Here is a 22423-nt window from a genome sequence, read left to right on the forward strand (position 1 = left end):
ATGTTGGGGCTGACGTCACTCGCTTGGGCGCTGCTGCTCTGGCCGGCGTCTGCGGGGCGCATCCTGCACTTCTCGGACGTGCACCTCAATATCTCCTCGTCTTTTTCCTCGGTGGACAACGCGCGCGTCCCCATCCGCTACTTCGCGGACGCCCCACTGGCCCTTGTCGAGTCTGCGCTGGTCTTCGCCAAGGAGCATGTGGTGGACGACCCGGATCTCTTCCTGTACACGGGGGACCACGCAGCCCACGGGCTGTTCAGCGATGAATACATTACGAAAGCAGTGGAGACTAACGTCCACGTTATGGAGAATTATTTCCCGCCAAAGAATCAGGACGGGCGACTCGAGGCCACGGCCATCATTGGCAATGCAGACGCGAGTAAGGAGACTCTTGTTGGTATTTTTGTGGAGAGATCCTTATTGTTGTGATTTGATGCGGGTGCAGACCCAGACTATCACATGGAGGTGACGGACCCGGAGAAGGAGACAAACCCATCCATTGAGATCATCTCGGGCGTGTGGGAGGACTCGCTCTCGGCTGCGAACATGGACCTGCTAAACCGACGAGGATATTTGAGCTACCCACTGGATGACAAGCTGCACGTGGTCACATTGAACACAGTGCCCTACTCGGTAGGTTTCTGCAAGTTTGGAGATTGGGCTGGGACTGATGGGTTTTGTTGCTGTGCAGCCGAGTCATTTGCCGGACACTTCGGACCAGCCAGACCCGTTTGGACAGTTTGAGTGGCTAGATACGACCCTTGCTGAGCTGCAGGACGCTGGGAAGTTTGCGTACATTGCTGGCCACATCGCTCCGATTGTGGACTCGTACGGAGGCAACCCGCAGTGGCACGTCAAGTACATCGCGGCGTACAAGAAAATCGTTGGCAAGTATGCCGACGTAATCAAGGCGCAGTTTTTCGGCCATGTCCACAGTATCGAGTTCCGCGTGCCTGTGGGGTCACTCGACGGTGAGGATGATGCTTTCCAGCTGCTGCCTATGTATATTACGGGCTCCATCTCGCCGCTCTTCGGCAACAACCCGTCCTTCATGGTCTGGGACTACGACACCGAGACGTACGACGTGCTCGACTACGCTGTGTATGCCTCTTCTATCGCCGAGAGCGACCCGCAGCTTGACTGGAAGCTTCTGTTCCGAGCGAGTGAGGCCTACGGCCTCAAGTCACTATCTACGTCCGAGCTCGCGGCCTTTGTGCAGCGCGTTGAGCAGAACGCGACCTTGGTGGAAGATTACTACTGGAATATGAAGGCCCATTCGCCCAATGCTCGACCCTGCAAAGACGCAGTCTGCCACGCGAAAACGCTGTGCACGCTCAAATGGTGGACGACACAGGGCGAGTTCCTGGCCTGTGTAGACACTATCCAAACGATGGCTGCCGCTCGCGTGGATAGCAACGATCCGACCTCCGAGTCACCGGCTGACGTGGACTCAGCGACTTCGTCCGGGTCCAGCTCCTCGCTCTACGATCTGGCAGCGACAGATGTGTACATAACAATCGGAGCGACTGCACTAGCAACTGTCGTCGCCATCACGTGCGTTGCTGTGGCCGTCTACATCCTACGGCGCGCTGGCATCCTTAAAAGCCGCACGCAGTACGATCCCGTGGCTACGCTCTAGCGACCGCCCTCCACTCTGCCATCACAGCAGACAGGAAAAGGCTAAATACAAACACCATCAGTTCACTCCGACACAGTTGATGTCTCTCTTCCTGGGTTATCCCTATTCAGTTCACGCTCACATGAGCTTGAGGTGGCCCGTGATCTCGTCAATTGCCTTCAGCGGCGCTGGTCCAATACTCAGCACCGTCTTGCTCTCAGGCGCAATCTGCGTCCGACCGGCGTCAATCTACCTCACACAAAAACCATCAACACTCACGTCTCCACACACGAACACAGAAACTGAGCCGTACCACGACGTAGTTGACGAGTCCGTGCTCGGCCGCCTTCTCAGCCAGCGCCAGCATCTCCTCCTCCGAGTCCACCTTGAGGCAGACCTTGGCTTGACCCAGCATCTCCCACGCTCGGATGGCGTCGGGCGTGCGCTTCGCCGCCCGCTTGTACGCGCCCAGTGTCGCGTGGCAGCACTGCGCAGCGACCTTGCCTGGCAATCCAACTGCGTCAGTATGATATACCCAAAAGTTGATCCATGTGGGTACCAACCTTTGCCCATTTTCAGGTCGGTGCGCACGCACATGACCATTTTGTGAGGCACCCAAGAGGCTTCGCCCTCGTCCTCCCAGTCGTCTGACGAACCTGACGAGGACCTGGACGGGGGTTCGGGGGTCTCCTCCTTGTCGCTGATGCTGCTACTTGGGGTCTTGAGGAATGGTGCATCGCCCAGTACTTGTGAGGACACGAAATAGTGCGCCGCTGCGCCCAGCACGAACGCCGCCGTGCACTTCCAGGCCACGTCCATCGCGCTTGCAAAATGATAGAGTGGTCATTGGCTGATACTAAATTAGTGTTTCTACACACAATGTCCCATTTTCGGGTTCAAACGAGGGACACACTTCAACTTGGTGTCGCTGGTTGTGCTTTGAATTCCCTAAATCGAGCGGCCCGCCTCCAATTCCGACACGCACGCGTCGAAGTCCTCCGATGTCGTGTACCACTGCGTCGTGCACAGCCACTTGGATTGACACGCGACGTCCACGCACGACGACTGCAGGTACGACTGCGCCTTCGAGTTGTAGTAGTACTGCTCCAACAAGGTCGGGTCCGACGCAGCTCGATCCACGAACGCGTTGAGCTCCGACGTGCGCAGTGAACTCACGCCGTACTCGGTGCTGGCCTTGAAGAGCGGCCTCCAGTCGAGTTCTTGGGTCGTGGAGACGTTGGAGCCGTACACGGTGAAGTCCAGCACCTCGTACGTGGTGGCGTCGAAGTCCCAGACCATGAACGCCGGGTTGTTGTTGTAGATTGGTGAGATCGCCGCCGACATGAATAATGGTACCAGCTCCGCACCATCGGCCTCTTGTTGAACCTTCTGCTCTGATGTTAGTGGCACACGGAACTCGATGCTGTGAACGTGGGCGAAGAACTGCGCCTTGATGATATCTGCGAACTGGTGCACGATCTCCTTGTAGATGACAATGTACTCGGGTTCCCACATTTGCGCGCCGCTGTACGAGTCAATGATGGGCGGGATGTGGCCGACGACGTACGCGAACTTGTCCGCGTTTCGAAGTTCCAGCAGAGTTTCGTTGAGCCATGCAAATTGCCCGAACGGGTCCGAAATGTTCGTCGTGTCTGGGGAATGACTGGGCTGAATCGCATGATACCAAGACAGTCAGATAGGCTGCTATATAGCGCGATGGTAACACCACCGGGAGGACATATACAGCAGCTCTTTACCGAGTAGGGCACCGTGTTGAGCGTCAAGACAACAAGCTTGTCATCGAGGTCATACGACAGGTAGCCGCGGCGGTTGAACCAGTCGAGGTTGGACTTGGACAGCGTATCTTCCCAGGCTGCTGAGATGAGTGCGATGGACGGGTTGACCTCCGTTTCTGGATCGGTCACGTTCATGTTGTAATCGGGGGCTGCGAGGAAAACGGAATGTGTTAGTGGTCATCGCCCGAAGCGCATGTGATACATTGAGACGTACTTGTGTCAGCGTTGCCAATCAGGGCAGTGACGTCCAACTTTGTGTCGTTATCCTTGGTCGCGTAGTATTGAGCCATGGTCTCGACATTTGTCTCCACTGTCTCAGCCTCGAACTCTTCGGACAGGTCACCGTGTGCGACGTGGTCGCCCGTGTAGAGGAAGAAATCCGGGTCGGGCATCAATTCCTTCGCGAACGCGAGTGCCGACGTCAAAAGCGTAATTGGCGCGTCGTCTCCATACGTGAGCTTAATCTCCACGGACTCTGTGGCATCCAGCGACTCCGAAATATTCAGATGAACATCGGAAAAGTGCACGATGTGTTTGACGTTGGCCGCACTTGACAGAGCTCGTGGAGAATCTCCGGACGATCGAAGACTCGTCGACGAGGCGATGTCAAGTTCAGCAAAGGTGATCGCAGCTAATAGAATACTCGCGAGCATGCTGCCTCCGTGGTGAACTCGCGGTTTCTCGGTGATCGAAATGCTTGCTTCCAGCACGGAAAATTGGGATGTGGTGTCTGGCTAGATCGGTGATCAAGGCTAATGATAAAGGCACTACCGCGACTAGCCCGGGATATTAATGGACATGGCCTGGGGAGTGAGCTGGGCTTGGTCTAACTGCCCCGTATGCAAGTTCCATGTCAACGTGATGCGCTGGGGCAACTTGTGATCCCGTCGGCGTCAATCAGCCAACAGCCAGTCAAGCGAAGAGATTCATTACGATGTGCAGTGCCTATCACGAGTGTACTGCGTGAACCAGCAGCATACTTTGGTGGGTCCTGTCCTGACTTGCATTCAGCGGTGGTGGTGCAAACCCAGGTGTGCTTTTCAGTTGGTCATCTTACGCAGCGTGAAGAAAGAGCGGAGGCAGAGTTTGCGCCAAAAGCTGCAAATGATCATTGCTCGTACGGATACGACTAGAAAGCTGCTCGGCTTCTGTGCTTGCCAAGCGCAGATGCGTTTTGTATGGTAACTTGACGTAAATGCAGAAGACCTGGTGATACGCGTGATTGTAGCCCAGCTCATGGGAACCCAAAGCACTTTGCAGCGTCTACACAAACACAAACCGCGCAATGCAAACCACGCAAGGGAATTCTCTCGGTCGTGAGAGAGGTTCAGTCGGTCTATTTACAAGTTAGTTATGTGCAAGATGGGATTCTCTCGGTTGTCGCTGCTAGTCAAACTTCGAGGACAAGTGTGGCAAGGAGCGTCATCCCAACGACCAGGCGATGATGCGTTAGATTCAAGTGGCCTCGTCCTTGCGGAAGTATTGTGCATCATTTCTCTTTTCTTTCTGTTGCATGAGCGGGGCAGCAGGCACACGGAGGACTACGCGGTGGCACCGTGGGAACATTGAACAAGTTAAGCGCTGATGCAGACATCTCACCAACCAATTTGTTGTCGATTATATGCTACACCAGTACTGAGTTTTGTCACAGTATAGCACGAAAGGCAGATCCTGCTCATCTTGATCCACAAACATCCAGGCTGTAGTGCCTGTACTACGAGTATTTCCTATACGGGAGCAGAATACACTCAATGCTTAAAGCCCGCCTTAACACAGGATACATATGTGCCTCTGCTGGCTGCATGCAGTCAAACGTGAGTATATGTAGTGAAAGTTATCACTTTTATCTCTGCGTTGATTTTGTGCGTTTGTTCCACGTTCGCGGTTGTGTGTTTTAACTGGTTAAAGGCGGCTCTTGTCCAGCTCGTTGAACTGACGAATCTCCAGCTTCTTGGAAAGGAGCGGCGCCATGTAGGCACCGAACGCGGCGTAGAACGAGTTGGAAATGTGAACCTTCAAGCTCTGTTCACAGCATAACAGTCGCCAGTCACGCCACAAAAGTACAAAAGCAGAAACCCACAACGTATCATACGCTTTTCTTTTCGTAACGCTCGACGATAGTCCATTTGCGCGGGTCGGCGTGGTCCTGCATCACGTGCCAATCGAGGGTTCCCTTGTCTTTAGTGTAAACGCTCGAGGCCTCGACTAGCTTCTTGTGGATCTTTTCCTCAATCTCCGCGCCCTCTTTGGCGTATAGGTGGCAGACGATGGTGTAGACCATGTTCGACCCGATTTCCTTGGCGGTGATTGACAACTGGGCAGAGAATTGTAAAGTGACCTGGAGACCGAGAAGGGCGAGTGGGCTGTATGCAAAATGTTTACGACGACGCTTTATTGGCAGCTTCAACATCAGCGCATCCGATCTCGGTCAACTCGAGGGTGCTTTACTGTGAGAGAGAATCTCGCCAGCATTCAAGGCGCTCAAAACCCAGAATGACTGATGTTCGAGCATTTTTTCCCTTTTAACTTACAAAAAGTTGCTTGCCTGCAGAGTTGTGTGCAGTCAACACATGCCATTTCGCCTTCACTGTTGTTAAAAATCCACGTCGCCGCACACCCCGCCAGAAACAAACGCTTTTGCAACACAAACGTACGTGTGACTCGGTTTTTTTTATCGTATTTATCTACCCGCATGCGCTCGTGGCCGCACACAAAGGGCACTAGGACTCCACTAAGAAGGTCCCTCCAAACGCCAGCGACTGCACCAAAACTGACTGCACCGACCGCGAAGACTCCTCGTCCGGCAAGCACTATTCGACTCGCACTTGGCAGACGACAAGCTCCGCATCCCGAGGCCATCTCTGCAGCTCACTTCGCCTCGAGGGACCGCTACTCATGCGTCCGAAGACGTTCACTCGACGTGCACGGGCTTGCTCGTGTCCAGCTCGTTGAAGCGGCGCAGGTCCATGGGCTGGTCGAGCAGCGGGATGACGTACGGGTCGAACGTCTTCCAGTACGGGTTGCCCAGGTGGTACTTCTGGCTGCTCTCGTGCTCGTAGCGCTCGACGATGCACCACTTGCGCGGGTCCTGGTGGTCCTGCATCACGTGCCAGCCGACGGTCTCGATGTCCTTGGAGTACACCTGCGAGGCCTCGATGAGCTTGTTGCGCAGCTTCTCCTCGACTTCCTTGCCCTCCTTGGCGTACAGGTGAACGACGATCGTGTAGACCATTGTGGCTAGGTGGTGGTGGTGGTGGTGCTTGTGAACTTGACAGGAAAATGAAAAGTGGGCGGCGGAAAGTCTCGCGGTGTGTGTGAAGGATGGGGTTCCGCTTGGGCCTGCTACGTCATTGAAGTAGCGAGGGGGGAATCGCGTGGATACGCAAAGGTATCCGGCTCATATTTTGAGTTAACTTCAGACTTGAGCTTCGGAGCCCTCTGTATTTTGCAACCTGTCATAGCTGCTGATGTGAGTGCAGAGGTGGTATAGTATGCAGACGTTACACTTGCTGTTCTGCATCTTGAAACACGATGTGGATGTGCTTGATGATCTGCTTTATACCATGCAGGTACAAAGGTAGATATAAATCTAAATTTACAGATCTGGAACGATCTGCTCCGAAGCAGACCCTTGACCTCCACGCGCCAAGCAGCTGTGGGCAGGTTGTGGCTGCACCACGACACGACTCGCATGAATTGGCACTTTGAAATGTTGCAAAAGAGTACAGCCCTGACCTGCAAGGTTGAGAGGGGGTTGGTGCCGCCATTTGTCCTGCGAGTCGTCGGACATTTGAATTGTAATGTCGGGGATTGTCTGATTTCCTTGTGTGTTAAAACATCGGGCGAGTGGACTTTGCTCGACAGAGAAAGGAGAGCCACACGAACTTCAACCCATGGCATCGTGCCGTGACTCAGCGCGAGCTTCCAGCAGTAGGAGCTGCGGGCCTGGCGGGCTCTTGGACGCCATGACGAGCTCCCGCAGCTCCACTGTGACCCCTGCAGGTCAGGGCTGTACTCTTTTGCAACATTTCAAAGTGCCAATTCATGCGAGTCGTGTCGTGGTGCAGCCACAACCTGCCCACAGCTGCTTGGCGCGTGGAGGTCAAGGGTCTGCTTCGGAGCAGATCGTTCCAGATCTGTAAATTTAGATTTATATCTACCTTTGTACCTGCATGGTATAAAGCAGATCATCAAGCACATCCACATCGTGTTTCAAGATGCAGAACAGCAAGTGTAACGTCTGCATACTATACCACCTCTGCACTCACATCAGCAGCTATGACAGGTTGCAAAATACAGAGGGCTCCGAAGCTCAAGTCTGAAGTTAACTCAAAATATGAGCCGGATACCTTTGCGTATCCACGCGATTCCCCCCTCGCTACTTCAATGACGTAGCAGGCCCAAGCGGAACCCCATCCTTCACACACACCGCGAGACTTTCCGCCGCCCACTTTTCATTTTCCTGTCAAGTTCACAAGCACCACCACCACCACCACCTAGCCACAATGGTCTACACGATCGTCGTTCACCTGTACGCCAAGGAGGGCAAGGAAGTCGAGGAGAAGCTGCGCAACAAGCTCATCGAGGCCTCGCAGGTGTACTCCAAGGACATCGAGACCGTCGGCTGGCACGTGATGCAGGACCACCAGGACCCGCGCAAGTGGTGCATCGTCGAGCGCTACGAGCACGAGAGCAGCCAGAAGTACCACCTGGGCAACCCGTACTGGAAGACGTTCGACCCGTACGTCATCCCGCTGCTCGACCAGCCCATGGACCTGCGCCGCTTCAACGAGCTGGACACGAGCAAGCCCGTGCACGTCGAGTGAACGTCTTCGGACGCATGAGTAGCGGTCCCTCGAGGCGAAGTGAGCTGCAGAGATGGCCTCGGGATGCGGAGCTTGTCGTCTGCCAAGTGCGAGTCGAATAGTGCTTGCCGGACGAGGAGTCTTCGCGGTCGGTGCAGTCAGTTTTGGTGCAGTCGCTGGCGTTTGGAGGGACCTTCTTAGTGGAGTCCTAGTGCCCTTTGTGTGCGGCCACGAGCGCATGCGGGTAGATAAATACGATAAAAAAAAACCGAGTCACACGTACGTTTGTGTTGCAAAAGCGTTTGTTTCTGGCGGGGTGTGCGGCGACGTTGTGAACTGCGCTGGAGAAGCTGTATTACTTCGTCACGATGGAGGCTACCTTGCCGGATACTGTTGCGTGTAAGTAAGTTTGCCTTGTTCCTTGAAACAAGTGCGCTCGAATTCATCAGAAAAAAGTGGCGATAGCAACAGCTCGTCCTTGACACTCAGCAACTGATGTGTCTCATGCTGTACTGGTACAGGTACATGCATTATGGACGCGTAAACAGGATTGTATGCGCCATCCAGCCGCAGTTCAACCACGACAGCAGTTGCTACGTCATTCCTCAATTTCCTCACAAGAACCACCGAGGGTATCCTCCATCACTACAAAATGGTCTACACGCTTGTTGTTCACCTACACACCAAAGAAGGCAAGGACATCGAGGAGAAAGTCCACAACAAGCTGATCGAGGCCTCGCAGACTTACATGAAGGACGCCGAGGTCATCGGCTGGCACGTCATGCAGGACCACGTTGACACCCGCAAGTGGACTATCGTCGAGCGCTACGAGCGTCAGAGCGTACGTGGTGCATTGATGGGAACGTAGTGTGTGGTAAGGTGAGGCTCATTGGTTGTTGTTGTTTTCTGAGCAGAGTCTGGAGATCCACCAGGCGAACCCGTACTACGCCGAGTTTGGAGTCTACATGGGTGCGCTTCTGGATCAGCCTCTGGAGATCTACCAGTTTAATGAGCTCGACACGAGCAAGCCCGTGCACGTCGAGTAAGCAGTTTGTGGTAAAATAGTTCCTTAAGATTACGGGGGGGGGGCTACGAAGGTAGATATTGTGTGTTCTTCTCAAACTTTCCGAATGGGCGCGTTTGAATCTCCCGAGCTGAACCTCCGTTGAATCTCCAAACCTGTTATACAGAATGAATTTATGCTATCTAAGAGGCGAGAGAGGATCAGATCCGAGTCCAAGAGCAACATGGACGCTAGCGAGGAAGGCGTGACTGCGAACCAGCGATCGCGTAGCCGGCGTGAACGCAGCTCTCCCTATACCCCGGTAGCTACAAGAAGATCGCCCCGTTTAACGCCATCGTCGTCTACGTCGTCACGCTCACGTAAGACACGACTCTCTCAGTCAGCTCAGCCATCGTCGCGTGACGCCAGCTCTCCTAGGACTATTCAAAGATCACCTCGTTTGGCCACGACTCCGGCTGCTCCCCCCTCTGTTGTTGCCAGAGGTGCCCCACAACCTGACTCAGCTGTACCTGACGTAGGGCAAGCACAACCAACACTCGTATCCAGTTTCTAACAGTTTTATCGGACTTATTGTAGACGTGTGCGAGCTCACCTACGGAATACCCAAGATGATAGTATCCGTATAAACAGTGAGATACCGTGTTTCGGTGCGCATGCTGCCTCGAAGCGGCTTCTTCCATTGCTTCTTCGAGCGGGCAGCTCACAACCTCCGAAGCGAGTGTCGCCACCACTTCGTGGACCCGAAAACGTCGTCGACGCCGTGAATACAATCGCACAGCCACAGCAATATTGCCCACAGCACGATGGAGAAGCTCTCCACGCACGAGAACAACTGATGCGAGCACTAAATGGTACATTCAGCAAGCATCACAACAATAAGAGAAAAATCAAGCTCAAATATCTCACCTTGTATGACAGCTCTTGCAACCTAGCAAATATCACACTTGTTAGTACGACAACCACCGTCAACGACAGCAGATACCCTCACCTGGTAGACTCTTGAGACTGCTCTGGCCACTGCGACCGCCTTCGCGTTGCGCTAGACTCGCGCTTCCGTTCAGTGAGAGTTTGTCTTAGAAGTTGCCGTCCGGTGATAGGGTACAAAATCAGAAATGCGTCCTATTTTGACCAATAACCGATGGTGGTAGATTGGCCGGCGAGATTGACAAAGGCTACAAATCTCCCGAGTTCGGCAAATTTGTGTGGAATTGACAATATGAGAAGTGCCTCACACAGCGCTGTTGTGCTGAGCGCCGCCCGCGTTTGGGCTGCATGCACTAGACCTAAGCTTAATGGTTCTTCATTTCCATGCACAATTCGTGCTCACTTGTCTAAAACTACTTTGGAATGCAGATAGTGGAAGTATCCTGGATGGATACTCCTATTTCTGGAAGCATAAGGAATGAAGACGCGCTGCTGCATCCCAGCCAGCGACAAGACTCCCGAGACGCATTTAGAAGAAGCTCCGAGGCACCGCAGCATTAGGAGTAGCTCACTTTCATTTCGTTCAGTTCGCAACAAGCGAACTCTTAGCCTTCTCTCCGCCATCCAAGTCGCAATGACAGGCAACGCCGTCACCGGAGCGCTTGCCCTTCTCGGCCCAACCCATTCCAAGCAGCTACAAGAGTTTCAGTAGTGTCGGCAGCAGAGGCTACGGTCACGGTGTAGGCCATTGATCCTGACGGTGATGACCAGCGCAGCGAGTTCGAAGTTCCCAAAGACATCGTTGAGCTACGGCTTGTCCCGGAATATGAACGACAGCTCTGGCCTGGTTCTTATCTCGCTCATCCAGTCGCCTTTGTGAAGACGGCGCACTCAGGTGTCGACTCATGGTCTTATGGAGTCGTCTCAGGGTACACGGCTTCTGAAACCACCCACCTACTACATATCGCCAGCGCCGAAGGGCCTACACGGTTCCCCTTAACGAACACACAGTCAGTGATAAAAGTGGATTCGCTAAACTACGCCCTGCAACCGGGTGCTGGAGTAAATGTGGTGGCACTCAGCCCATTAGAGCTCCTACGCCAACAAGACGCCATCGTTGCCGCCTGTCGTAAGCGCCGAGCAGGCGTGCCCTCATCGGTGATGTCAAGCCTATCAATTCCGTACGTTCCAGAGGCAGTCGTTCCTCTATTAAAACCTGCCACACTTCAACTCGTTCACGTCCGGCGTCAGCACATTGTGGATTTCGCAACAGGCAATCGCGCCAGTCGCCCTGACAATATCTATTTCAACAGTACCTTACTACCAGCAGCCAACAGCGGTTCCAATACCGCCCCCCCCCCCCCCCCCCCCCCCCCCGGCAGTAGAAAGTCACACCGACAACCGAAGGACGGACCGTCCCACTCGACGCCCCAACAGAACTAACGCCCAACACAGGTGTAGTGATAGCTCAGACGATGATATCAATTCTAGTGGATCCAACGACGATGATGACGAAGATGTCCGCGAAGTCCGACACATGAACGCACCATTACAAAAGCGTCGACGTGTAGACCATGACGACTCGAGTTCCGATAGAAGTGATGACTCTTCAGCCGGTCGGCATCCGCGACAGCACCAAGGTATTGGTTTTCACCCGTCTCCTACCGATCAACGCATCCACGACGCAATCGTTCACCGGCGACACACAGGTAAGGTCCCTCAAACACTACTTCAATCAATTCAGCAGTCGCCACACGTGGAGTTTGTAGCCAGCCCAGCAGTGTTACGTGGTTTGTATTCGGTCTCGAACTCTCTATCATGCACTGTAAGAGAGCGTTGAGGAACGACGAGGTCGCCGCCGAGGAAAAGGGAACCAATTTGAGGGATTTTTCACCCAGAAATGGCTACTCGCAGCCTGCCAGGGTTTCTAGCTTCGCTGGTATCATTTGCGCTCTTGACGCACTAGATAAGTTTGGACACCATTTCTACAACAAGCCGACCTCCAACTTCATCTCGGAAGCGAAAGCTTTCGTCATTTGCTATTCCGATCACGCTCGCCTAGATTCTCAAATGCCGCGTCTGCTTGCTTTCTCGATTAACACCAAGTTCAGTTTTTCCGCAACACAGTTCTTTCGGATGGACTAGCAACAGCCGTTAAGATTTCGACCCAGTTTCAGCGTAGCGACGACAGGCTTGCTGCTCTAAGAGAGTCCTGCGATGGGCCGAAGTCAACACCAAGCACCCGGTCTCGCCCAGTTGAGCATGCCAAAAATGCACGCCGCACACCCGGGTCTAACCGAATTCCTCCGGAAAATTACGCCACGTTGCCACGTGGGGAAGACGGAAAGACTCTGTGCCTCAAGTACCTGTCCAAGACCGGATGCCACTTCTCAAATTGTTCGTATGGCCATTTCCGCCCGACGTCACTTTCAGCGGAAGCCAAAACGGCTGTCATGGAACGATGGGGTGGTCTTGGCACTTCGTTTAGCGACTTATGACTCTGTTCGGACAGCGCCAACTCTCCAACTCAGCAAGAACGGCATGAGGAGAAAGAAACTATGGGCCACAACAGATTCATGTCAACTCTGCATCGACTTCATGAGCTAAACCAAGCGACAATCTCTGAAAATCTCCAGAATAACGAGATCGGGCTTCAGCCACCACCAGAGCGGCCGGACTTGGTCGCCGATATCGACAAGGATCAGGTTCGTTTCTGGTCTGATCTCGCTGAGCATAGCAAGTGGAGTCTACCACAGGTCGTTCGTCTTCTCCGGGGTCAAACAGAAGCCGATCCTCGACCAAACAAAGATCTCTACGAAATACCGATGCCCGTTGACCCTGCTCTTAAGCCCACTGTGCTCGAGTGGAACAAAATCGTTAGAGAAGGTGTACGGCCTCAGTGGTCAACCGACTTACCAGCAAAGCAGACCACACGCCCTCAAAACCATGCCGGACTTCAGGCTATGGCACCGCAAATACTTCGCCATTTGCGTCGCGGTCAATTTGAAGGACGCTACCTGATCGTCGAGTCACGGTTGCTCGAACAATGGCCGGACGTATTCATCAGTCCACTCGGAGCTGTCGAAAAATCTGGCTCACCCGCAGCTGATATTCGGCTAATTAACGACTATTCGATCCCTGATGGGTACGCGGTCAACGACTACACAGACCGAGAAAACTTTCCTTCGATCTTGTACACCCCCCTCGAGATATCGCCACTCGAATCCATCATCTCACCACTTCTCACATCGGAAGGTGTGTGTTAATGATGCTCGGGGATGTTTCGGGCACATCCCAATTCATTCGGAACATGTTCACATGTTCGCTTTCGTTTTCGAAAACTACCTCGTCATCGACCTTTCCTGCGGGTTCGGCTGGTGCGGGTCACCGGCATTTTACTCGATCGCCGGCTCGATCATTAACGCTCTGTACGAACACGGCAACAAGTTGACTCGCCAATTCTCCGGCAATGTGTGGTGCGACGACCACACGTGCATCGAGATCGACAAAGGGACAGTCTGCTTCGACGCTAACCTCTCACTCCGGCGTGCAAAGGCCACCGTCTTGGGACCCACAGCGATCAACGAGCAGAAATTTACAGCATGGTCTACTAAATGCAAGGCATTGGGGCTTCTGTGGAACACTACAACGGCGACAGTATCAATTCCAACGGAAAAACTCGTCAAGGCTCTCAATCGGGTTGAGCAGTTGCTGTCACACAAAGCCGCATCTCGAAGTATATTGCTCAAGACGATTGGTAGCTTGTGTCACGTCGTCAGTTGCTTTCCACCAGCCCGTGCCTTTATTCAATGTCTACAAGAATCAGCGTCGAGAATTCCCAAGCACGGCACTCGTGTGCTATCAACTGCAACCATCGATGATCTACTCTGGTTTCGATCGATTCTACAAAAGCATACTCGGTTCAATGGTATACCCGTCATCCACTTCGCTGAGGTGTCAGAACCTAAGTTTCACGTGTTCATGGACGTTAGCAACGACGGACTTTGTGCACTCGAACCAACGCTACAGCAATTTATTCGTCAAAAGTTTTCAACAGCGGACTCGCAGGATTCGTCGATCAATGTGAGAGAACTACGAAGTGCGGTACTTGCAGCGCTCCACTGGGGTCCATACTGGGCTGGAGCCGGGTGCCATTCTCGCACTCATGTCCAGTTTCACATCGACAACACTAGTGCTGTCTCGTGGGCAAATCGACGTTCGAGCCGAAACCCTATTGCCAGGATGTACAACCGTCTTCTATCGCTGGCTGAATTTAAGTACAACCTCGTGTTCACTGCATCTCATATTCCCGGCAAGCTCAACGTGATGGCCGATGCTGGATCTCGGGCGAGGTCGACACGCCACCCCCTCGCTGAAATCTGGTCTAACATGTCGTGTGTGTCGACACAGATTCAAATACAAGAGCCTTTCGACAATCTATCCGACGTCTGGGGCCAATGCTCCGTCGAAATGCCCTGGCAAACTTTACCTGTGCCACATATTCTCGCCACTGGAAACAGTGGCGTCGATTCGCTGCACGAATGAACTGGTCGAAATGGTTAACAGCATCAACAGCGTCTCGACGTTTGGAGTATTTCGCCACATACTGCTGGACGGGTGGTTGGAATACTCAACACAACAGGAATCAGCATTCAACAATTAAGCTCAAGCTGGCTAGTATCCGCTGGTATCATCGACGACACAAAATCTATCACTCTCGACAAGCCCCCGACTTGAACTACTACTCCAAGGGATCAAACGACTATCTGACCCTCGACGAAAGAAACAACCGCTGACCCCGCCATTTCTCCGCGTGTTGTACCGCTCTCTTGATCTCTCCAGGCCAAGACAGCACCTGCTGTGGGGGAGCGTCATCATCGGCTATTTCTTTCTTCTTCGCCGCTCGGAATTCCTCAAAGTAGGGAAACCCCGCCGGTTTGTCTACTTGAAGACGGTCAACGCCTTCTTCTCGGACGGCAACGGCAGACGTGTGAAGTGCAGACTAGCAACATCCGTGACAATCAGCTTAGAAGGAGCAAAGAATGACCAGTACGGCCGCGGTGCGTGGCGCACGATGAGCGCATCCGGTGATAAGTTGCTATGCCCGATCGAAGGTCTCAAGCACATACTTGCAGCACGAAGACAGCTCAAGTGTACTTTCAAGCGGCACCTCTGTGCATCGTTAACAGTCCGTGAAGTTGTAGATGCTATCAAGAATACGGCGCGAACGATAGGAGTTCCAGCAGCAAACTACTCATCTCACTCGATCAGAATCGGCGGTGCTACAGCCTTAGCAGCGGGTGGGCAGACAAGCTCGCAATCAAATTTCTCGGTCGATGGTTATCCAATTGTTACGAGGAATACCTACGATTAGCAGCTTCGGAGTCAATGGGGCTCTCCCGAAGAATGGTGCAGCGAGCCAAGCCGTCGCGCGTGCCAAGTCAACTCTAAACTCACAATTGGGGCCGCTTACCACGCCCTCCGGTTTGATCGCTGCAAACAAATGTATTTCTTTGCCCCATGACTTGCGAGATGGAAAGTGGAAGTATCCTGGATGGATATCGTCGTTTCGTGGTCTAATCATAACGTTAGGATCAATTTACTGCAGAGGAATTTTTGTGTATTCGTGACGTCTGTGCGAAGCGAGAAGAAGACATTAGTGTGAGGTACTAGTACAGAGTATCATGCCATGCTTTCTATCTGACGCCGGTCTCTTTGTCCTCAGGACCTCTGACGTCGAAAGGTGTCAGAAGCATGGCTCACTGTTGATTGTCAGTGTGCTCAGTGTATCCAACGCACAGGGCCGTGGATATCTACTGTCCGCTCTTACTACAACCAACACAGGGCAAAGCCATTTTCGACTACTCCTTCGTCACCAACACAACCCACCATGACAAGCCAACAGTTTTTGACACGCACGCAGAAGCACGACGTCGCTTCACGCTATAATATGGACAGGCATTTGTTTGTGTATTGTTATTTTTCAAGGTCGTAGAGATAGTTGTACTCTATGAGGACGTGCTAGGCAGCGCCGAAACTAGGTGAGTGCGGTTGGCTTCACAAGAAGTCTCCACCACCGCAAGCCCGTCGCTGCCATTTAAGCGTGCGCAACGTTCTGTGTCGCCGCGAGTGTGCTACACGTCCCGCCAATGCGCCATCATTGGAGCCTGTCGGTGCCGGCAGACGACGTCTACAGCTCCTTGAACTGGTGCACGTCCAGGCTCTCCTGGCCGTTCTCCAGCAGCGCGATCAAAGCACCGGCGAACGCCTTGTACTCCGGGTTCTCACGGTGGTGCACCACGCTCTGTTCAGTAGTATCGCCGCATGAGCATTGAGCAGAAACAAACAAAACAGGCAACAAGGTCAGTCGCAAGTCACGTCTCGACCGAGACCGAGACCGAGCACCTAGTGCACGGTATCACTGTAATGGAGCGGGAGTGATCGGTAGTGTACGTACGCTCTCCTGGTCGTAGCGCTCGATGATGGTCCACTTGCGCGCGTCGCTGGTGTTCTGCATGGGGTGCCAGCCGATGACGCCGGCATCCTTGGAGTAGGTCTGCGAGGCCTCGGCCAGCTTGACACGCAGCTGCTCCTCGACGTCCTTGCCATCCTTGGCGTGCAGGTTGACGACAATCGTGTAGACCATAGTTTCTTGGTGGTGGTGGTGATGGAGTGTGAAGTCGAGTGTGAATTCGAGAATGAGTGAGGAGACGGCCGCAGTTGTCCTCAAGCCGTCAAGCAGTCGTAGTCGATGCTGTGCGATGGGAGCTAGGCCTAGGACCCGTCCGTCCGTCCTGCTGGCACACCGAAGATACGTCGCTTCACTCTGCGCTCTGATAACCAGATTACGAACAGAGCGGGGAGCGAGCTTCTCGGTAATCTACCTCGGTGGCGACCGAACAGGCAACACCAGAAGGTAGACGCGAGAGATTTGTAGTGGAGATCGTCTACCGGTACGGTACTTGATCCCGGGCATGCTGCTGCTGGATATTGACGATTGAGGCATCTGTTACTTAAAATGGGTTGACTCCTGTGTCGAGGAGCTCGCGAAAGAGCAATCAGGACCGAGTGACGTGGCAGCGAGGAGGAGGCTCTGCATGATACCGTAGCCATGCCATTTTAATCAAAGTTGAAGCCTTTGACGTATGACGGCGACTGCCAGTATTTAACAGCGAGCAGTCGGCTATTGTGTCTGCTGTTCCGGTCTACTGATTCTCTGCTACCGTTGCTCAGACCAAGGTTAGCTTAAATGTTATTGAGTGCATGTATAGTGAGCGTACCCGTGTGCATGCCAAGACAATGAACATGTGTATACTCTCCCCCATTTCTCCCAAATACGACGACTCGAAAGCAGGGTTAGTAAACTAGAAGCAGAATCTAAACATACGAAGTACTGCACGGGTTCTAGTCTAGAGTCTACAGTTAGGGGCCACCTTCGTCACTTGCGCGTGGATTCAAGTTTCCCGATCGTTTGCTCGTCACCGAGCATCCAGCTTTAAAAGGGAGAGATATCCCTTGCTGGTGCTCGAGTTTGGCATTGACTTAATCGTCTTGACGATCCCTTTTCGCAAACCCTGCGGGTAACGAGCAAAGCTCTATAAACGTGAACATCCACCTGCCGCCGGATCGGTGGCCGATTGCCTCGCCAGCGGATGTTTGACAGCCGACAGCCGACAGTCGACAGCCGACAGACCGAACGTGGATTACCGAGAAGCTCGCTCCCCGCTCTGTTCGTAATCTGGTTATCAGAGCGCAGAGTGAAGCGACGTATCTTCGGTGTGCCAGCAGGACGGACGGACGGGTCCTAGGCCTAGCTCCCATCGCACAGCATCGACTACGACTGCTTGACGGCTTGAGGACAACTGCGGCCGTCTCCTCACTCATTCTCGAATTCACACTCGACTTCACACTCCATCACCACCACCACCAAGAAACTATGGTCTACACGATTGTCGTCAACCTGCACGCCAAGGATGGCAAGGACGTCGAGGAGCAGCTGCGTGTCAAGCTGGCCGAGGCCTCGCAGACCTACTCCAAGGATGCCGGCGTCATCGGCTGGCACCCCATGCAGAACACCAGCGACGCGCGCAAGTGGACCATCATCGAGCGCTACGACCAGGAGAGCGTACGTACACTACCGATCACTCCCGCTCCATTACAGTGATACCGTGCACTAGGTGCTCGGTCTCGGTCTCGGTCGAGACGTGACTTGCGACTGACCTTGTTGCCTGTTTTGTTTGTTTCTGCTCAATGCTCATGCGGCGATACTACTGAACAGAGCGTGGCGCACCACCGTGAGAACCCGGAGTACAAGGCGTTCGCCGGTGCTTTGATCGCGCTGCTGGAGAACGGCCAGGAGAGCCTGGACGTGCACCAGTTCAAGGAGCTGTAGACGTCGTCTGCCGGCACCGACAGGCTCCAATGATGGCGCATTGGCGGGACGTGTAGCACACTCGCGGCGACACAGAGTGTTGCGCACGCTTAAATGGCAGCGACGGGCTTGCGGTGGTGGAGACTTCTTGTGAAGCCAACCGCACTCACCTAGTTTCGGCGCTGCCTAGCACGTCCTCATAGAGTACAACTATCTCTACGACCTTGAAAAATAACAATACACAAACAAATGCCTGTCCATATTATAGCGTGAAGCGACGTCGTGCTTCTGCGTGCGTGTCAAAAACTGTTGGCTTGTCATGGTGGGTTGTGTTGGTGACGAAGGAGTAGTCGAAAATGGCTTTGCCCTGTGCTGGTTGTAGTAAGAGCGGACAGTAGATATCCACGGCCCTGTGCGTTGGATACACTGAGCACACTGACAATCAACAGTGAGCCATGCTTCTGACACCTTTCGACGTCAGAGGTCCTGAGGACAAAGAGACCGGCGTCAGATAGAAAGCATGGCATGATACTCTGTACTAGTACCTCACACTAATGTCTTCTTCTCGCTTCGCACAGACGTCACGCTCATTGCAGCCCAAGTGGACACCGTGCTAGATTTGAACGAACGTATCCGTCCAGGCATTGGAAACTTCATGCAGCGCTACTGGAACGTCCACCCCGACTCTGGTGCTCCTTGATACACCTACGAGGTTCCATACATGAACTATTCCATTCACAGGGGTGAACCCGGAGCCGAGAAGAGATACCAACACTATACAAGAATCCCCTTCAGTAGGTGTATCGTATCACGGCAATTTTCAGCGAAGACTGCATCTCTTCCAACAGCATTGCTCCACTCGCTGCTGTCGTGCAGTACAAATAACTGTCCTGCCACTACTCCGTAAAACCAAACCACACTACGTAGTAGTTTGACGCTAGGATCAGGCACTTTTTGTGTATTGTTATTTTTCAAGGTCGTAGAGGTAGTTGTACTCTATGAGGACGTGCTAGGCAGCGCCGAAACTAGGTGAGTGCGGTTGGCTTCACAAGAAGTCTCCACCACCGCAAGCCCGTCGCTGCCATTTAAGCGTGCGCAACGTTCTGTGTCGCCGCGAGTGTGCTACACGTCCCGCCAATGCGCCATCATTGGAGCCTGTCGGTGCCGGCAGACGACGTCTACAGCTCCTTGAACTGGTGCACGTCCAGGCTCTCCTGGCCGTTCTCCAGCAGCGCGATCAAAGCACCGGCGAACGCCTTGTACTCCGGGTTCTCACGGTGGTGCGCCACGCTCTGTTCAGTAGTATCGCCGCATGAGCATTGAGCAGAAACAAACAAAACAGGCAACAAGGTCAGTCGCAAGTCACGTCTCGACCGAGACCGAGACCGAGCACCTAGTGCACGGTATCACTGTAATGGAGCGGGAGTGATCGGTAGTGTACGTACGCTCTCCTGGTCGTAGCGCTCGATGATGGTCCACTTGCGCGCGTCGCTGGTGTTCTGCATGGGGTGCCAGCCGATGACGCCGGCATCCTTGGAGTAGGTCTGCGAGGCCTCGGCCAGCTTGACACGCAGCTGCTCCTCGACGTCCTTGCCATCCTTGGCGTGCAGGTTGACGACAATCGTGTAGACCATAGTTTCTTGGTGGTGGTGGTGATGGAGTGTGAAGTCGAGTGTGAATTCGAGAATGAGTGAGGAGACGGCCGCAGTTGTCCTCAAGCCGTCAAGCAGTCGTAGTCGATGCTGTGCGATGGGAGCTAGGCCTAGGACCCGTCCGTCCGTCCTGCTGGCACACCGAAGATACGTCGCTTCACTCTGCGCTCTGATAACCAGATTACGAACAGAGCGGGGAGCGAGCTTCTCGGTAATCCACGTTCGGTCTGTCGGCTGTCGACTGTCGGCTGTCGGCTGTCAAACATCCGCTGGCGAGGCAATCGGCCACCGATCCGGCGGCAGGTGGATGTTCACGTTTATAGAGCTTTGCTCGTTACCCGCAGGGTTTGCGAAAAGGGATCGTCAAGACGATTAAGTCAATGCCAAACTCGAGCACCAGCAAGGGATATCTCTCCCTTTTAAAGCTGGATGCTCGGTGACGAGCAAACGATCGGGAAACTTGAATCCACGCGCAAGTGACGAAGGTGGCCCCTAACTGTAGACTCTAGACTAGAACCCGTGCAGTACTTCGTATGTTTAGATTCTGCTTCTAGTTTACTAACCCTGCTTTCGAGTCGTCGTATTTGGGAGAAATGGGGGAGAGTATACACATGTTCATTGTCTTGGCATGCACACGGGTACGCTCACTATACATGCACTCAATAACATTTAAGCTAACCTTGGTCTGAGCAACGGTAGCAGAGAATCAGTAGACCGGAACAGCAGACACAATAGCCGACTGCTCGCTGTTAAATACTGGCAGTCGCCGTCATACGTCAAAGGCTTCAACTTTGATTAAAATGGCATGGCTACGGTATCATGCAGAGCCTCCTCCTCGCTGCCACGTCACTCGGTCCTGATTGCTCTTTCGCGAGCTCCTCGACACAGGAGTCAACCCATTTTAAGTAACAGATGCCTCAATCGACAATATCCAGCAGCAGCATGCCCGGGATCAAGTACCGTACCGGTAGACGATCTCCACTACAAATCTCTCGCGTCTACCTTCTGGTGTTGCCTGTTCGGTCGCCACCGAGGTAGATTACCGAGAAGCTCGCTCCCCGCTCTGTTCGTAATCTGGTTATCAGAGCGCAGAGTGAAGCGACGTATCTTCGGTGTGCCAGCAGGACGGACGGACGGGTCCTAGGCCTAGCTCCCATCGCACAGCATCGACTACGACTGCTTGACGGCTTGAGGACAACTGCGGCCGTCTCCTCACTCATTCTCGAATTCACACTCGACTTCACACTCCATCACCACCACCACCAAGAAACTATGGTCTACACGATTGTCGTCAACCTGCACGCCAAGGATGGCAAGGACGTCGAGGAGCAGCTGCGTGTCAAGCTGGCCGAGGCCTCGCAGACCTACTCCAAGGATGCCGGCGTCATCGGCTGGCACCCCATGCAGAACACCAGCGACGCGCGCAAGTGGACCATCATCGAGCGCTACGACCAGGAGAGCGTACGTACACTACCGATCACTCCCGCTCCATTACAGTGATACCGTGCACTAGGTGCTCGGTCTCGGTCTCGGTCGAGACGTGACTTGCGACTGACCTTGTTGCCTGTTTTGTTTGTTTCTGCTCAATGCTCATGCGGCGATACTACTGAACAGAGCGTGGCGCACCACCGTGAGAACCCGGAGTACAAGGCGTTCGCCGGTGCTTTGATCGCGCTGCTGGAGAACGGCCAGGAGAGCCTGGACGTGCACCAGTTCAAGGAGCTGTAGACGTCGTCTGCCGGCACCGACAGGCTCCAATGATGGCGCATTGGCGGGACGTGTAGCACACTCGCGGCGACACAGAGTGTTGCGCACGCTTAAATGGCAGCGACGGGCTTGCGGTGGTGGAGACTTCTTGTGAAGCCAACCGCACTCACCTAGTTTCGGCGCTGCCTAGCACGTCCTCATAGAGTACAACTATCTCTACGACCTTGAAAAATAACAATACACAAACAAATGCCTGTCCATATTATAGCGTGAAGCGACGTCGTGCTTCTGCGTGCGTGTCAAAAACTGTTGGCTTGTCATGGTGGGTTGTGTTGGTGACGAAGGAGTAGTCGAAAATGGCTTTGCCCTGTGCTGGTTGTAGTAAGAGCGGACAGTAGATATCCACGGCCCTGTGCGTTGGATACACTGAGCACACTGACAATCAACAGTGAGCCATGCTTCTGACACCTTTCGACGTCAGAGGTCCTGAGGACAAAGAGACCGGCGTCAGATAGAAAGCATGGCA

At 53.7% G+C, this 22423-nt stretch overlaps 12 protein-coding genes across 12 annotated transcripts; 5 read left to right on the top strand and 7 right to left on the bottom strand.

Moving 5' to 3' along the window:
- On the top strand, window positions 1-1639 carry KRP23_2520 (Acid sphingomyelinase-like phosphodiesterase 3b; the record flags this gene model as incomplete). The annotated part of the gene is made up of 3 exons (XM_067887267.1): window positions 1-379; window positions 446-633; window positions 692-1639. 3 exons carry the CDS (start codon window positions 1-3, stop codon window positions 1637-1639), a joined length of 1515 nt encoding a protein of 504 aa, XP_067749870.1.
- Window positions 1640-1756: 117 nt separating this feature from the next.
- On the bottom strand, window positions 1757-2437 carry KRP23_2521 (Peptidyl-tRNA hydrolase 2, mitochondrial; the record flags this gene model as incomplete). Its single annotated transcript, XM_067887269.1, has 3 exons — window positions 1757-1867; window positions 1932-2122; window positions 2182-2437. The coding sequence occupies 3 exons, from the start codon at window positions 2435-2437 to the stop codon at window positions 1757-1759; spliced, it is 558 nt and encodes a 185-aa protein (XP_067749871.1).
- Window positions 2438-2566: 129 nt separating this feature from the next.
- Window positions 2567-4067, bottom strand: KRP23_2522 (Sphingomyelinase phosphodiesterase D; the record flags this gene model as incomplete). Its single annotated transcript, XM_067887270.1, has 3 exons — window positions 2567-3286; window positions 3376-3563; window positions 3629-4067. 3 exons carry the CDS (start codon window positions 4065-4067, stop codon window positions 2567-2569), a joined length of 1347 nt encoding a protein of 448 aa, XP_067749872.1.
- Window positions 4068-5316: 1249 nt separating this feature from the next.
- KRP23_2523 (uncharacterized protein) lies at window positions 5317-5695 on the bottom strand (the record flags this gene model as incomplete). The annotated part of the gene is made up of 2 exons (XM_067887271.1): window positions 5317-5436; window positions 5507-5695. The coding sequence occupies 2 exons, from the start codon at window positions 5693-5695 to the stop codon at window positions 5317-5319; spliced, it is 309 nt and encodes a 102-aa protein (XP_067749873.1).
- A 630-nt stretch (window positions 5696-6325) lies between these two features.
- On the bottom strand, window positions 6326-6646 carry KRP23_2524 (uncharacterized protein; the record flags this gene model as incomplete). Its single annotated transcript, XM_067887272.1, has 1 exon — window positions 6326-6646. One exon carries the CDS (start codon window positions 6644-6646, stop codon window positions 6326-6328), a length of 321 nt encoding a protein of 106 aa, XP_067749874.1.
- Window positions 6647-7919: 1273 nt separating this feature from the next.
- Window positions 7920-8240, top strand: KRP23_2525 (uncharacterized protein; the record flags this gene model as incomplete). The annotated part of the gene is made up of 1 exon (XM_067887273.1): window positions 7920-8240. One exon carries the CDS (start codon window positions 7920-7922, stop codon window positions 8238-8240), a length of 321 nt encoding a protein of 106 aa, XP_067749875.1.
- A 631-nt stretch (window positions 8241-8871) lies between these two features.
- Window positions 8872-9265, top strand: KRP23_2526 (uncharacterized protein; the record flags this gene model as incomplete). The annotated part of the gene is made up of 2 exons (XM_067887274.1): window positions 8872-9060; window positions 9134-9265. 2 exons carry the CDS (start codon window positions 8872-8874, stop codon window positions 9263-9265), a joined length of 321 nt encoding a protein of 106 aa, XP_067749876.1.
- A 678-nt stretch (window positions 9266-9943) lies between these two features.
- Window positions 9944-11323, bottom strand: KRP23_2527 (uncharacterized protein; the record flags this gene model as incomplete). The annotated part of the gene is made up of 4 exons (XM_067887275.1): window positions 9944-10087; window positions 10150-10171; window positions 10232-10293; window positions 11267-11323. The coding sequence occupies 4 exons, from the start codon at window positions 11321-11323 to the stop codon at window positions 9944-9946; spliced, it is 285 nt and encodes a 94-aa protein (XP_067749877.1).
- Window positions 11324-16357: 5034 nt separating this feature from the next.
- KRP23_2528 (uncharacterized protein) lies at window positions 16358-16813 on the bottom strand (the record flags this gene model as incomplete). Its single annotated transcript, XM_067887276.1, has 2 exons — window positions 16358-16471; window positions 16625-16813. The coding sequence occupies 2 exons, from the start codon at window positions 16811-16813 to the stop codon at window positions 16358-16360; spliced, it is 303 nt and encodes a 100-aa protein (XP_067749878.1).
- Window positions 16814-18103: 1290 nt separating this feature from the next.
- On the top strand, window positions 18104-18559 carry KRP23_2529 (uncharacterized protein; the record flags this gene model as incomplete). The annotated part of the gene is made up of 2 exons (XM_067887277.1): window positions 18104-18292; window positions 18446-18559. 2 exons carry the CDS (start codon window positions 18104-18106, stop codon window positions 18557-18559), a joined length of 303 nt encoding a protein of 100 aa, XP_067749879.1.
- A 1157-nt stretch (window positions 18560-19716) lies between these two features.
- KRP23_2530 (uncharacterized protein) lies at window positions 19717-20172 on the bottom strand (the record flags this gene model as incomplete). Its single annotated transcript, XM_067887278.1, has 2 exons — window positions 19717-19830; window positions 19984-20172. 2 exons carry the CDS (start codon window positions 20170-20172, stop codon window positions 19717-19719), a joined length of 303 nt encoding a protein of 100 aa, XP_067749880.1.
- A 1290-nt stretch (window positions 20173-21462) lies between these two features.
- Window positions 21463-21918, top strand: KRP23_2531 (uncharacterized protein; the record flags this gene model as incomplete). The annotated part of the gene is made up of 2 exons (XM_067887280.1): window positions 21463-21651; window positions 21805-21918. The coding sequence occupies 2 exons, from the start codon at window positions 21463-21465 to the stop codon at window positions 21916-21918; spliced, it is 303 nt and encodes a 100-aa protein (XP_067749881.1).
- Window positions 21919-22423: the final 505 nt, after the last annotated feature.

Source organism: Phytophthora ramorum (assembly GCF_020800215.1).
Source record: "Phytophthora ramorum isolate Pr-102 chromosome Unknown Phyram_PR-102_s0002, whole genome shotgun sequence".
NCBI lineage: Eukaryota > Oomycota > Peronosporomycetes > Peronosporales > Peronosporaceae > Phytophthora > Phytophthora ramorum.